The sequence below is a fragment of the Channa argus genome, chromosome 14 (assembly GCF_033026475.1).
Source record: "Channa argus isolate prfri chromosome 14, Channa argus male v1.0, whole genome shotgun sequence".
Classification (NCBI taxonomy): domain Eukaryota; kingdom Metazoa; phylum Chordata; class Actinopteri; order Anabantiformes; family Channidae; genus Channa; species Channa argus.
The window spans coordinates 9,207,785-9,221,453 of record NC_090210.1 but is presented as its reverse complement, the minus strand read 5'-3'; the positions used below and the strand labels follow the sequence as shown (position 1 = coordinate 9,221,453).

General features: G+C 38.2%; 2 protein-coding genes across 2 annotated transcripts; one reads left to right on the top strand and one right to left on the bottom strand.

The window, feature by feature from the left end:
• Positions 1-20: 20 nt before the first annotated feature.
• cpdp (CPD photolyase) lies at positions 21-5,156 on the top strand. Its single transcript, XM_067474482.1, has 10 exons — positions 21-194; positions 355-713; positions 799-947; positions 1,286-1,468; positions 1,685-1,843; positions 2,401-2,599; positions 3,146-3,298; positions 3,447-3,568; positions 3,678-3,837; positions 3,924-5,156. The coding sequence occupies exons 1-10, from the start codon at positions 172-174 to the stop codon at positions 4,070-4,072; spliced, it is 1,656 nt and encodes a 551-aa protein (XP_067330583.1). The 5' UTR covers positions 21-171; the 3' UTR covers positions 4,073-5,156.
• Positions 5,157-6,348: 1,192 nt separating this feature from the next.
• LOC137098330 (neuromedin-U receptor 1-like) lies at positions 6,349-13,038 on the bottom strand. The gene is made up of 4 exons (XM_067474476.1): positions 12,853-13,038; positions 11,165-11,877; positions 10,432-10,665; positions 6,349-10,166 (listed from the first exon to the last, which is right to left on the bottom strand). Exons 2-4 carry the CDS (start codon positions 11,850-11,852, stop codon positions 9,856-9,858), a joined length of 1,233 nt encoding a protein of 410 aa, XP_067330577.1. The 5' UTR covers positions 11,853-11,877; positions 12,853-13,038; the 3' UTR covers positions 6,349-9,855.
• Between the last annotated feature and the right edge of the window lie 631 nt (positions 13,039-13,669).

The window sequence follows — 13,669 nt, the reverse complement described above, 5'->3', positions numbered from 1 at the left end:
GATTAAAACTGTTACAAAAGCTAAACATCACCGTGCTCGTGTTACTCCTTGTGCAACACGTTAGAGTGTGTTTGTGTCTGGACTGCTGCTGTATGTTATCTCTGTCGGTTAGCATCAAAAGTACTTTTCTAGCTAAACCGAGGCAGCTATATTTAAAGTTTTATTCACCGTATGCTTATCTGCATTAGGAGGAGGTAAGCTTTCTTATCTAAGCTTTGGTGATATCAACGAGTCGTCGTTTCTCTCATGCTTTCTTTCATTCATGTTTTGCTTTGCGTAACTTAATGAATTCTGTCCTCCTCCTCTACGTTATTCTGAGCTATTTCACGGTTTTCACTTTGTTTATTTCTTCAGCTTCCGCGTTTCCTCTGCACCAGGGCGATTGTTCAAGCTTGTTTTTCCCATTAAAGAGCGCTCCAGCCCAATAGTGTTCACCTTCTTTACCAGTGAAACCACTATGTCAGAAAGAAAACGCAAGTCAACGTCTGATGGAGCTGCTGGTGAAGGGCCCAGTGCCAAACAGCAGAAGGTGTCCTCCATGAAGAAGGAAAGAGCTGGGGGGTGGCTGGTGGACCTTGTGAATCAGCAGAGGTCAGAGATAAAGGGCTCCATGTTCAACCAAAAGCGCCTTCGTTTCATAAATGACACTAAAAAGATAAAACAGGGCTCCAAAGGGGTTTTGTACTGGATGTCAAGAGAACAAAGAGTGCAAGGTAAAGCATAACACAACCAACGGTACAGGAATAAGAGACTTTTTTTGACTTGGATCAATGTCTCTTTTGGCAATGTGTATTTTAGATAACTGGGCACTGATCCACGCACAACAGCTTGCTGTGCAGGAGGAAGTTCCTCTGCATGTCTGTGTCTGCTTGGTTGTCTCCAAATCAGAACTTTCCACTCTGAGACATTACAGCTTTATGCTGAAAGGTCTACAAGAGGTTGCACAGGTACTGACTGAAGGATTTTTGAATGCATTAATTTTTAGGTGTGTATTGTAAGTTTGTTTAATTGATTCACAGGTAGATCATAACCTACAGTGCATATGTTTACTCAGAAACTACAGGGTCAGTTCTTAAGCAAAAATGATGGAATAATGGACTAAACATAATGTGGCAGTCCTAGTTTAGTCGGCGATAAAATCAATAAGCATAACAGTTGGGCAACAAAACTTGTTTCTGGGTATAGTAAATGGCTTTTGTATTTATTTATTTTTTGTCAATTATAGTTGGAGGGCTTATCTTCATAGTATAGGGCTTAACTTTGCTTTCCTGCCTGTGTTAAACAGGAATGTAAAACCTTAAACATCCAGTTCCACTTGCTCCATGGTACAGCAGGAGAGATTCTCCCTGGATTTGTGTCAGACCACAGCCTGGGGGCAGTGGTGACAGACTTTTCCCCTCTCAAAGCGCCACTACAGTGGTTGGAGGATGTCAAAAAGAACCTTCCAAAGGAGATTCCCTTTCTTCAGGTAAAATCTTGCTCACACGTGATTTATAGAAAGATGTATTACTGGGATGTTGTCTATTCTTGGATTTGTTCCCACTCAGGTTCTAGTAGTAGTAGTAGTAGTAGTAGTAGTAGTAGTAGTAGTGCTTTATTTGTTTGCACTCATCACACTAGTTGTTTAATGTGGTCAGTAATTTTTTACGTTATGTTAGTTAAACACCTCATTTTCTGTTTAAAGGTTGATGCCCATAATATAGTTCCCTGCTGGGTAGCATCACCTAAACTTGAGTACTCCGCCAGGACGATCAGAGGCAAAATCACCAATCTTTTGCCAGAGTTCCTCACTGATTTCCCTCTGGTAGAAAGACACCCTTACACAGCTACAAGAATCGCTAAGGTAAGTGCTGCAGTAGAAGCATTCATTATTATGTGGATAAATGATATTATGTTGCTGTAGGGAGGAAAAAAAAAGCCCTTTTATTTGTTGACTTATTGATTGGTAATACAGTAGGCTATCAAAATAATTTTCGTAAAATATTTGTTGCAATGAAAGTATGAACTAAGCTCAGTACAAGTGAGCTCTCAGTAAATTCATTGATGGAGAGTTTAGAAGTCAAACTGCTGCATAAAACAACCTTCAGCCTTCAGCTGTCTCGTTTCTTCTCACGAGTGACTATAAAAGCAGGAAACCTTCTTGACTGACCAAAAGTTTAAAAACACTTCTGAAGCATTGAATATTAAAGGTACATGGTGTGAGGTTTCTCTGCAGTTCTGTGATTGATATGCCATTCACAGGCTGTGAGCCTTATGATGATGTAAGGTGAAAGGCTCAGAACTTTTTTCACTGCTTTTGAAGTTTGCAATTCCTGATAACACCAGAGTATATTTGAGCTCATCACTGTCAGCTCTGATCTCTGCTGAGTTTCCCTCTTTTCTCTCTTCTTCACCTTGCAGCCAATAGACTGGAACAAAACCCTTGGCTCACTGCAGGTAGACAGATCAGTAGGAGAGACAGAGTGGGCTAAACCAGGCACTAAAGCAGGGATGGCCATGTTGGAGTCCTTTATTGATGTACGCCTTAAACTGTTTGGCACGCAACGCAATGACCCAAATGCTGCTGCCCTCAGCCAGCTCTCCCCCTGGATTCGATTCGGTCAGTAAGACCATGAAATAAGCAGTGGGTACAAATGTGGTTAAAACTGTGAAACATTTTTGGGGAAAAATCTGCTCTGGTTTAGCTTTCTCCAGGGTTAAACTCGTATCTTTTTGTTGGAGTTGTTGTCGCTACTTTAAAATCAAGTCTGCTTTAAATCTTTTTCTAAAGTCGAACAAAACACGTTTGCATTGCACAACACCTTTGATGTTCCTAGTCTGATTTTATTGTAGGTGGTACTTGGAAATTTAAATGCATTGCAGATTGTCTTATAAATTCACATTAAACACTTCACTCTGAAACTAAAATGTAAAAGGATTATTATGCCACAGCTTAACTTGGTACTCTTTTCCAAACAGAAAAAACAATATATGCCCCACCAACTTTTTCTACTCCAGATTATGAACATGATTATAAACATGTATACTAATCCTTCTGCCACTACCTTTTTAAAAACACATAATCCCCGTTTATCTTTGCCTGCTTATTCAGTTCATCGTAAGCTGCCTCTGTTTTCCTCTTTAACGTCTTGACTCTTCCAATCAGGCCACTTGTCAGCCCAGCGTGTGGCTCTGGAAGTTAAGCGCAATGGGAAAGGCAAAGACAACTCTGTCGGCTCCTTTATTGAGGAGCTAGTGGTGCGCAGGGAGCTGACTGACAACTTCTGCTACTACAACAAGAAGTATGACAGTGTGGAGGGTTAGTTGAGATTTCATTAACATACATTCTGCTCTGTTGTAATAAGTTAGTGACATCAATCTGACTCGGTCAGTCTTCTGCTCAACTGACTTAATTTGTCTAATAAATTGCTAGTTTGAAATGTTGCTGTATTATATTTGTGTGGCAGGTGCATATATGTGGGCTCAGAAAACCCTGAAGGACCATGCCAATGACAAGAGGCCATATCTCTACACATGTGAGCAGTTGGAAAAGGCACAGACACATGACAAACTGTGGAACGCAGCTCAGGTACATATAATCCGAAACACAATTGACGTCTGTGTTTTCATAAAAACCTTGCTCGCTGGTTTGCATTGTGCTTTGTTTCTTATTTCTGTTTATTGCATCACTCTGTTAGTATCAGATGGTGGTTGATGGAAAGATGCATGGTTTCTTGAGAATGTACTGGGCCAAAAAGATTCTGGAGTGGACTTCATCCCCAGAGGAGGCGCTCTCCATCGCTCTGTACCTAAATGATCGCTATGAGCTCGATGGCCAGGACCCTAATGGCTTTGTCGGTAAGGATATAAAATAACATATAATGTTTTGTTTTTTTTCCACTCCTTTACTTGCTATTTCACATCTGTGCTTTACCCATCGTTAGGTTGTATGTGGTCAATTTGTGGCATCCATGACCAGGGCTGGGGCGAGAGACCTATTTTTGGAAAGATTCGCTATATGAACTACAAAGGCTGCACTCGGAAGTTTGACGTAGCCAAGTTTGAGAAGAATTACTGTCCCAAAAAGCTTTGAAGCATAAAATGTTTTGAAGGTTGGGAAAGATTTGCTTGACAGCCTACATCTCCTATACCTTCACCTCAGGGAGCATCCTTACATGCAGTACAGTTTACTTTGTTTTTTGCTGCTTTTGTTTTGGCCAAAATATTCAGTACATAATTGCTTAGGTAGAATAGTCGGTTATTAAGTTTTCTAACTGTTTATGTACAGTGCGCTCTTGTTTATGGTTTTACTTAGCAATTTTTTATTTCTACTTTCATAGTACTGTTTGGTTTATTAGTGTTTGTTTTTTGTTGTTTGTTTTTTATTTTTCCACGGTACAATTTTTTTTTACACGAGGCTGTGTGTATCTTTTTCATGGGACTCACTTTCTTTATAAAAACTTTTTTTAAACATGTTATACAGAAATATAGCAGCTCTTGCCTTTAACTGAATAGTTCATTCTTGTTTATTTTTTTATCTCACAATTTCTTTGGAAATTAATTTTTTGGGGGGGATAAAAGTCTTTTCTTTAATCTGAAATTAAAAAAAAAGGCAAACACTCTCACATCTCTGTTGAAAATATGGCTGATGTAATTAAGCTTTATAAAGGTTTACCAACGTCATTCATCAAGGTCTAATGAAAGCTGTTCCTGATTCCATTGTTGTTGCTCTTAGCAAGCTGAGACTGTCCCTGGAGATGAACCCACTTGCAAATTTAAAAGTGCAAGTAGAGTTTAACACACCTGGTCCCACTCAGACAAATCACATTTAATTACCTGAAAGGTTTGTTCAAGGTGATGCAAACTCTTGCTTGCAATTAATAATTGTAATTATATTTTATTATGCCTATTTTATACCTATTTGTTACTTTTGATAATAAAGGAACATTTGTAAGAGCTGATATAATATATTTTTTTAAAAACTTACTTTTTTTCTACATAAGGGATGCTTTTTCCCCTCAACAGTATATTAACTATATTTACTGATTTAAAGTCCTCAGCAGAGTTTCAGTCATACATATTTGCCTTCACGTGCCATTGTACTGTGAATGAAATCGGTACTTGATATAAAAGAAGGAAATACATTTACAGCACTATGAGAGCTGGAAAACGTCTAAGTTTTGGATTTTGTTGCATAGACACGTCACACAGTGTGGATAGTAAAATTCATGTTAACATTTTTTTTACTGCATTTCTATGCCAATTTCTACCTTGAAAAGAATCCGTGGTAATACTACTGACATAAAGGAGATGAATCTATGTGTTTTTTAAAACCACACCAAATTTGATTTGGTTATGTGGAGAACACTGAATATTAAAACTGACAAAGACGTCAGAAGAAGTCAAAAAGAATGCTGCTGCTAATTCTCAAGCCTTCTGTTACTTTGTTAAATTCATTAGCAGAGTGACAGAAAAGTTCGCGAAGCCACAGCCTTCTACATGTTTAAACTGTGAGTTATGAGGAAAAGGATATAGCTGTGATAAGTGTTTTTTACCATGACATTGACATTACATACTTTAGTAGCTATAAGACATTTGTTTTAAAAGTATGAATTGGTTGTAGGGAATGACAACAGATGCAGATGTCAGTAAACACAGCATTGCATGGAATTAAATGCTAACGTCAGGAAGCTAACAGGTTGACGTTTAGCAGATACAGTAGCATTTTTACCATGTTTCGCCTTAAGCAAATTCTTAACTTATTAGCACCAAACACAGATCTAAGGATGGTGAGTGAGGTTGTCGTTGTTTGCTCAAAGTTCTTCACAAATTACACTTTTTTTTCACCTGACAAACGTTAAAAGAGAAGTAAAGGCAAAAGCCATTGGCAATTGTGTGGAGACCATGAATTTCTTTAAAATGTCATGGCAGTTTATATCTCGACCAAAGCAACATATACCAGCATTGCTCGGGACTTTGCAGGTGAAAGGTTACTTAAACAAATCAGACTTAGACATAAGAATGATGCAATAGCAGCATTTCTGCTGCATCCTGGGATTTACTTGCCTTTTGTGAAACAGTTTGTGTATAAAATGAGCGGAGAGATAATATTACACACTCAGTCTGGTAGCTGTACAATTGCATTTGATATATATTTTCACATTCACTTTTTAAAATTAAATTCAAGAGCCTGTATTTTAATGAAGTTAATTTATCCTTCCTTATGTCCTTCTCTTACCTCTGTGTCCTCCTCTCTCCTGCTTCATCTCTCTATGAATGTATTATGAGCACTTCACTCATCAGCTGTCGGGGGGAGCACTTTTCTTTCTCTAACCAATCAATTTTCACCACAGGTCTCAATGATCCAATCATCTGATAGTTCTCAAATTTAAAACTGCACCTCTCTCTGCCTCTCTCTGCCTTTTCAGCACTGTGTTATTCAACCCTCCTCCACCTGCTCATCAGATCAGCATTCCTTGCGTTCTTCTCTATGTTCATCATCTCCTGCTTTTTCCTCATCGTTATTGAACCCCTCCATCACCATCACTCAGTCCTCTACTATGCTCATCAGAATCTGGCTCCATCTCCATTTAAGCCTCACCTCTCCTTTGCCATCTCTCTGGTACTTTTTCACCTCACTGCTGTTTCGACTGCATTACCTTCTCACCACCACCAGTGACTCCAGCAGGGATATCTATACTTGTCTATACCTATAATCTCCTCTAACAAAATACATCATGCCTAATTTGCTTTTTATATTATACAGCCAGTGTATATATTAGATATTTGGATGAAAATTAAACCCGTCACGTTTTATTGATGGTATTAATATCACCGAATTAATTTAGCACAACATGAGTGTAGCTTAATGGGAACAGCTCATTAAGAAATATAAAGGTAAAAACATTGCAATCTGCAGAAGTGGCTGTTTTTAATGACTTGGTCAAAGTAAGGAACAAATAGCCAAACCACTGATGCACAAGTCTTTAAATGAAGCAATCCTGTAACTGTGTAGAAAAACTGTCATTATAAGAATGGTGGCAGAAATGAAAGAGGTCCAATCATCTGTAATAATGTGAGCCAACAGTAATTCTCTAATTATTTATTGTAGACTAAGTATTCAAAAACTGTACTTATAAAATACAAATACACAAACAAACATGTGCTCTGAAGACAGAAGTACCACACTGACATTTCTACTTAAGTAAAAGTGAATAAGTAAGTAAGTAAGTTCATGATTTATAATTTACTTACTGTTAAACGTAAAAGTACTTGACATTTTCCCTTTTCTTGTTTGTGGATGTTTGTTAATACATGTGACTCATTGTGCTATTTTAAAAATGGCACATTATTCTACTAAAATCACTGACCATATATCAGCAGTATCAGATGTCTTTTTGTACCCTGCTGTTCCCTACATTCAAATTGAAATACCCTTAAACCAAATGCCAATGATCAATTAGTTGACCAATATAGAGCCAAATAGATTATAATTACGTCCTCCCTACTCAAACCTAATATGCAGTGCTCAAAGGGGAACAAAAATGTAGTGGAGTAAAAAGTATAGATATTTGCTCTGAGCTGTAGTGAAGTAGAATCAAAGTAGAAGTAAATCTACTCAAGTAAAGAAAAGGTACGTAAACCATGTACTTACAGGGGCTCACAGAAGTTTTCTTTTGTGCTGTCAAAGCTTCCTGTGAAGTCAGACTCCCTGCGCAGAGATATTCGCTTCTCAAGGTTTTTGAGCGTGGCTTACCTCTTCTTCATTACTAAGATTTGAATCATTTTTATTACTTGTAATTTGATAATGATTAATACCTGAAGGCCTGTGCAGGGTGTGCTTTAGCAGATGGTAAAAGAGCAGATTGGAGTAATTCAATTCAATTCAACTTTATTTATATAGGGCCAGTTCACAGCAAAGTAATCTCAAGGCACTTTACATAATAAAGTCAAGCCTATACAGCTATGTAGAGAAAACCCAACCAATCGCACATGAGCAAGCCTATTTGCAGAGTTAGTGGAAAACGTTTTTTTGTCATAATGTAAGTTGTGGGTCATTAGTGCTTGTGTGACACACTGATAACACTGTGTCATCACAAACTGATTTGTCTGTTCCTAATTTCAAAGTTCCACCTCCTTCATCGTGTTAGTTTTTTCCATGTTATTGGCCCAGACATCATCCATCCCTTAGCAGCTTCCTCCATATAACATCATCTCCAAGTCTCCAAATTACATTTTCCCCTTCCCTGCAAGTCACCAATGCTTGAGACGAGACAGCTCAGTGGAAAGGTTCTTGTGGCTCTTGGCACACCTCATTACTAATAAATAACATGTATTGTTTAGGCAGCACTTACATAAACCATGATGTTTATGCAGAAGACATTTCTGTCCTGCAGCTGATACTTTAAAGGAGTCATAATATGAATACAAAAGCAAATATTCATTTTACCATTTCTTTCCACATATAAATCAATAATAAGAACAATAAGGCTGCTGGAGCACCTTACCAGCAACAGTGAAAAGCAGAGGCTCATGTTTAAAGGATGCATGTTAAAAAAAGCTTTTATTAGGTACATAATAGCAAATACTGCATCAGATCCTAAATCCTGTGCACTGTAAAAAGAGTTCACAAATATTCATGTATTATATGCAGGTTAATGTTAAAGCAATGATTTTGTACAAAAAAACACTACAAAATGAGCATATTTCACATCCAGAAAAGCAATATTTGCATGTTATCGTGAAAACATTTAATTAAATATTTCTAAAATTAGTACATAACCTTTGCTAATTAAGCTTTAATTATGAAATTGTACTTTTTTATAGCTAAACACAATACGAAATACATTAATCAAGGACATGGAAATGTATGATAAAGTATTTTCCAAATACTTGTAAGACACAATTAGCTTCATCATTTGTTATCAGTACCATTCACAAAGCTTATTATGTTTATTTCTCTGTTTCGCTGAACTAACTTTCCTTTTTACCACTGATCCCAGAGAAATGTTCCTCCTTTTACACTGGAGCCTTTGTGAATTAATTTAGTTGCTCTGACAGCCTGTTAATATTGCCTCCAGGAGCTGTACAACAGTAAATTGGCAAGCCTAGAAATGTTAATGCTTCAGATTTTACAGTATATACAGTGAATATATTTACCTGGCATGCAAACAGAAATGATTTAGTTTGAGACAATAGATATGTTGTGTTTCTCATGCAAAAAGATGATGTCTCATTCATAACATGATTTCATTCTTTATTCAAACCTTAACGTCATCCTGTTCATTCATGTAAATGTATCTTTATCAGTACTCACAGTAGTAGATATTTGCACAATGTACAGTAGATATATTTTTCTTCCAAATTCAACAGGAAACTGTACAGGAAGTGTGTTTGTTTTATTCTTAAATGTGCCTCTTAAGCTCTGGATGTAGTCACATAGCCATGGGTCAAATGATTTCGCCAATTCTTTGTTTTGACATCCCCATTAGTTTGAGGGAAATGTCCTTCCATTTAGGGCGAAGACCTTCCTGCCTGAAGGGCAATGGGCTTTTCAAATATATACAGATGATTATTAAAGGAACAACATAAAGTAACTTATACTATTCATTGCTCGTGACTATTCAGCGTAAATCCTTATTTACTTTCTGATGGTTTGACTTGTATTGGAACGATGAAAATTCTTCCTCAATCTTGTAGTTTGTAAGTTATGGTAGTTGATCAGGATACAAGTCATATTGTTGTCAGGCTCATAAAACCATTTAGGGACCATTGCATCTTGAATGTGTTGCATTTTTTGACCTACTTATTCAGTTTGTCAGTTAATTTGTTAACCATCTGTGTATATTTTTTCAGGCTTTCTTCGGCTATGAAGAACTAAGTCAATTTCATGCTGGTAGGGGTTTTCTCACTTAATGTGCTGCGTTGGGTCATCTGAAAGCTTGAAGGTATCGGCCAGCTATTAGAATAACATGTCATGTGACTGAACATTTCTCTGAACCTGGTGGACATGATGTTGTAGAGGATGGGGTTGATGGCAGAGCTCAAGTAGAAGCACACTCCAGAGAAAATGTGAACGGGCCCAAAGATCTCGTGGTGCTGATCGGACGAATAGTCCATGTAGCTCCACATCAAACGGTCCACGTGGAAAGGAGCCCAGCAGAGGCCAAACATGACCACCAGCACACCTGGACGCAGTGGACAAATTGCACAGTCAAATGGACAGACTAAGATAACGAAAGTGCACATACAATCATCACGTCAATTTATTTATCAGCATGTGAACGATAACAAGACAAAGCTTCAATGGAATGAGTTGGAAATTGAGAAGCAGGAAAAAAAGTCTGAAAAACAATCAGTGTGAGCACATATACAGATATTAACAGAGTAAATTAATGTTGTATTTTCCATCCCTCAGCAACTTGGAAAAAACACAATTGAAATGATACCTACACAGCATTTTAGTGACTTGAATGTTGCGCTTGCTCAGTCTCTGCCTGTGGGACAGGGAGAGGCTATCTGGTCCGAAGCTGCAGCTGACGTCCACTACTGTCAACAACCTCTCCCTGCGTAGCCGTAAGCCAATGAGCAGGTAGAGAACACTAATTATCAACATGGGGAGCAGGAAGAAGACCAACGTGGAAATCAGGATAATCAGGTTGTACAACCAGGTGGGCTTGACCAAATCTAAGGTTGGAGATTATGTATATGTCAGTCAGATCATGATCCCCTGTGTATTATTGCATTTTAATGCAAAAGCTCTCTGACTTTTTTAGCCACATTAGCAGTGTAGCTTGAAGAATGACAGTGTCAGTACAACATGTCAATCAGCCACTTGATTCAATTATTTCATTGTGGTATTTGATGGATTGTCATAATACATGTGCATTCATTTGTAGTTACTAAAGATTAATTTAATTTAATAGGCTCATATTTTCCTTGGCAAATAGTGGTAACAGATAATCATGGTTCCCAGAGGATGAACCCTAACAATAGCTCATTATCTAATCTTCTGTGCAGTACCGCATATAGATGAAAATCTAAACCTCTAATAATGATTTGGCACAAAATTTAGTACATACATTTTTAAAAAGCAAATGTTACACATGATTAACACCACTATAATACCTTTGTCATTGTGAGCATGATTGCATAGTAACATTTAAAATTTCAAATCTTTACATACGGCAAATTGCAGAACGTGGAAACTCCCGTCCAAACCTTGAAGGCAGCAAATCAATCCCATGCAGACTGGTGTTAGGCACAGCACACAGCATGGACAGCACCCACAGCATGAAGATGACCCTCTTGACATGAGCACGAGTGGTCATGTGTTTGACTTTGAGGGGGTGGACCACTGCCATGTAGCGCTCCACGCTGAGTGCTGTGATGTTGAGGATGGAGGCGAAGCAGACAGTCTCAAACAGGAAGGTTTTAAAATAGCAGCCCCCCCTCCCGAACAGGAAGGGGTAGTTCTGCCACATTTCATAGAGCTCTAACGGCATACCCATCAGTAGCACCAGCAGGTCAGACACCGCCAGGCTCAGCAGGTAGTAGTTGGTGGGTGTCTGCATCACTCTGTAGCGCAAAATGACCAAAGAGGTCAGTGAGTTGCCCAAGACACCTACCATGAAAATGGTGAGGTAGATGACACAGACGGGAAGAAAAACAGGGGATCTCAGAGGCCCCCGGTACATGGCTAGGTAGTCCTCCTCGCTTAAACACATGTTAAGCAGATCTTGTTCAGTACCTTCGGTTAACACCCAGGAGATATTCATCCCACATACCACAGCGACCTCGGGGCAGCCGACGCCAGTGTAAACTGTGGCATTAGTGTTGACAAGAGCCGTGAGGGAACAGTTCAGCTCCAGCATGTTGGTGATGGGCAAGAAGTGTATTCTTTTATGGGAAGAATAAAGAGGAGATGTGCAGTTTACTCTTCATGTAGAGTGTGAAATAAAAGTTGTATAATGACCTTCTACAGCTCTGGATGTAACCATGAAATAACTTTTTGACCCAGATGATGTCACCACAGTTATTCTGGCTTGGGTCCAGACTTATAATACTGGTGGAATAGAGTGTTTTAAATGTGGCTATTTACCAGGCAGGGGTTGGGCTGGGGGAGTTATACCCACACTACAGAGTAAAAGTCAATATATTTTGGCTGCTACTGCTTTGATTTTGACCATTAAAGTCTGGGTGCTGTAAGACCCCGACTATAAAGGTGCAATACTAAATTACTGAAGTACTGCTCGGAAATGGTAGCTGTACTTTTTTCCTGTTTTTGAGTTTGTCTTGAGAAAGATAAATTTAGAGAATGGCAAAGTACATGCCTAACAATGAGAGTAGGGTGATAAAATGTTAAAAAATGATAAAAACTGTTGCTAGTATATTTGCAGCCATAAATAAACAAATAGATAAATTGATATAAAAATCCTGTCTGTAAAGAAAAAATACTGTACATAAGTGATACACATTAAGTGGTATTATATTCTAAAGCCTATTGTTGTAACCAAGCAGTTTAACTTTGCTCTATAATTCCTAGCAGGAAAATTATGCTCCTAAGTGCACATGCAAACAAAAAGCAGTCTGACTGAATAAAGACAGAATCACCACAGCAGCACTAATTGAGATGCCTGACACAAATTGGCATGTTCTCATTGCCATAGTGATATAATTGAGCTTAAATTCTTGAGACAAGCAATGCTGTCAAAATGTCTGATTGAGAAACTATATTCAACAAAATGTACAATCGTGAAAGGCTTTTGTTTCTATTCGCACACTGATTTTGTTTATCCATTACATGGATGCAACAGAATGAATACTATACTTCATGTAAAAAATAACAACAACCAACAATCAAAAAACACACACCTGCAGTTTGAGGTTTCCTGAAGGGGTTTATCCTTTATCGTCTTCCTTTTTACAAGATTTGGAGCGTTGTAATAAGGTTTATATTCACTGTATAGTTCCACATGCTGGACAGAGTTTTTCTGCTACTTTATCTTGACTGCTTTGGTGCTTCAGTGCGTCACAGCTGCACTGACGTCCTGTTTTTGAACGCTAGGGTTCATCCCTCCTCTCTCTCTTCCCTCTCTCACACTCCTAATCACCAGAGTGTCCTGTGTCCACCCTCCATCATAAACCATCATAATCATTGCTTCTCCAGTTCATCTGCTTTCCATAGTTTTTCCCCTCATTCTTTCACACACACACACACACACACACACACACACACACACACACACACACACACACACACACACACACACGCAAACAAACACATACACACTACTATCATTATATTTAGGTGTGAACCCACAAAGACTATACTTTCTCATCCTCCACTCTATTACTTTCCCCATTGAAAGACCACATATAACACCAGTGTGAAAATTAAGGTTGAGATTACTTTGACCCTGGACCCTGAAGTATTGTTGTGGAGTGTGGGCGTATAGGAAAAAAATCCTATTTATTTCAAGACAAAACAAACTGCAGAATGAGTAATTGCTGTAAATACACATAAAATACACAAATACAAAATTTATGAAGTGTATTGTCGCAGACTGAACAAATTTGTGAAACACATTTTTCATAAAAATGTTACATTCTTGGTAATGGCTTTTTGTAAATAGGACAAAGTGTCAAAACTTGAAGCCCAGACGATGACTCTTTCTGACTTTTATGGTCT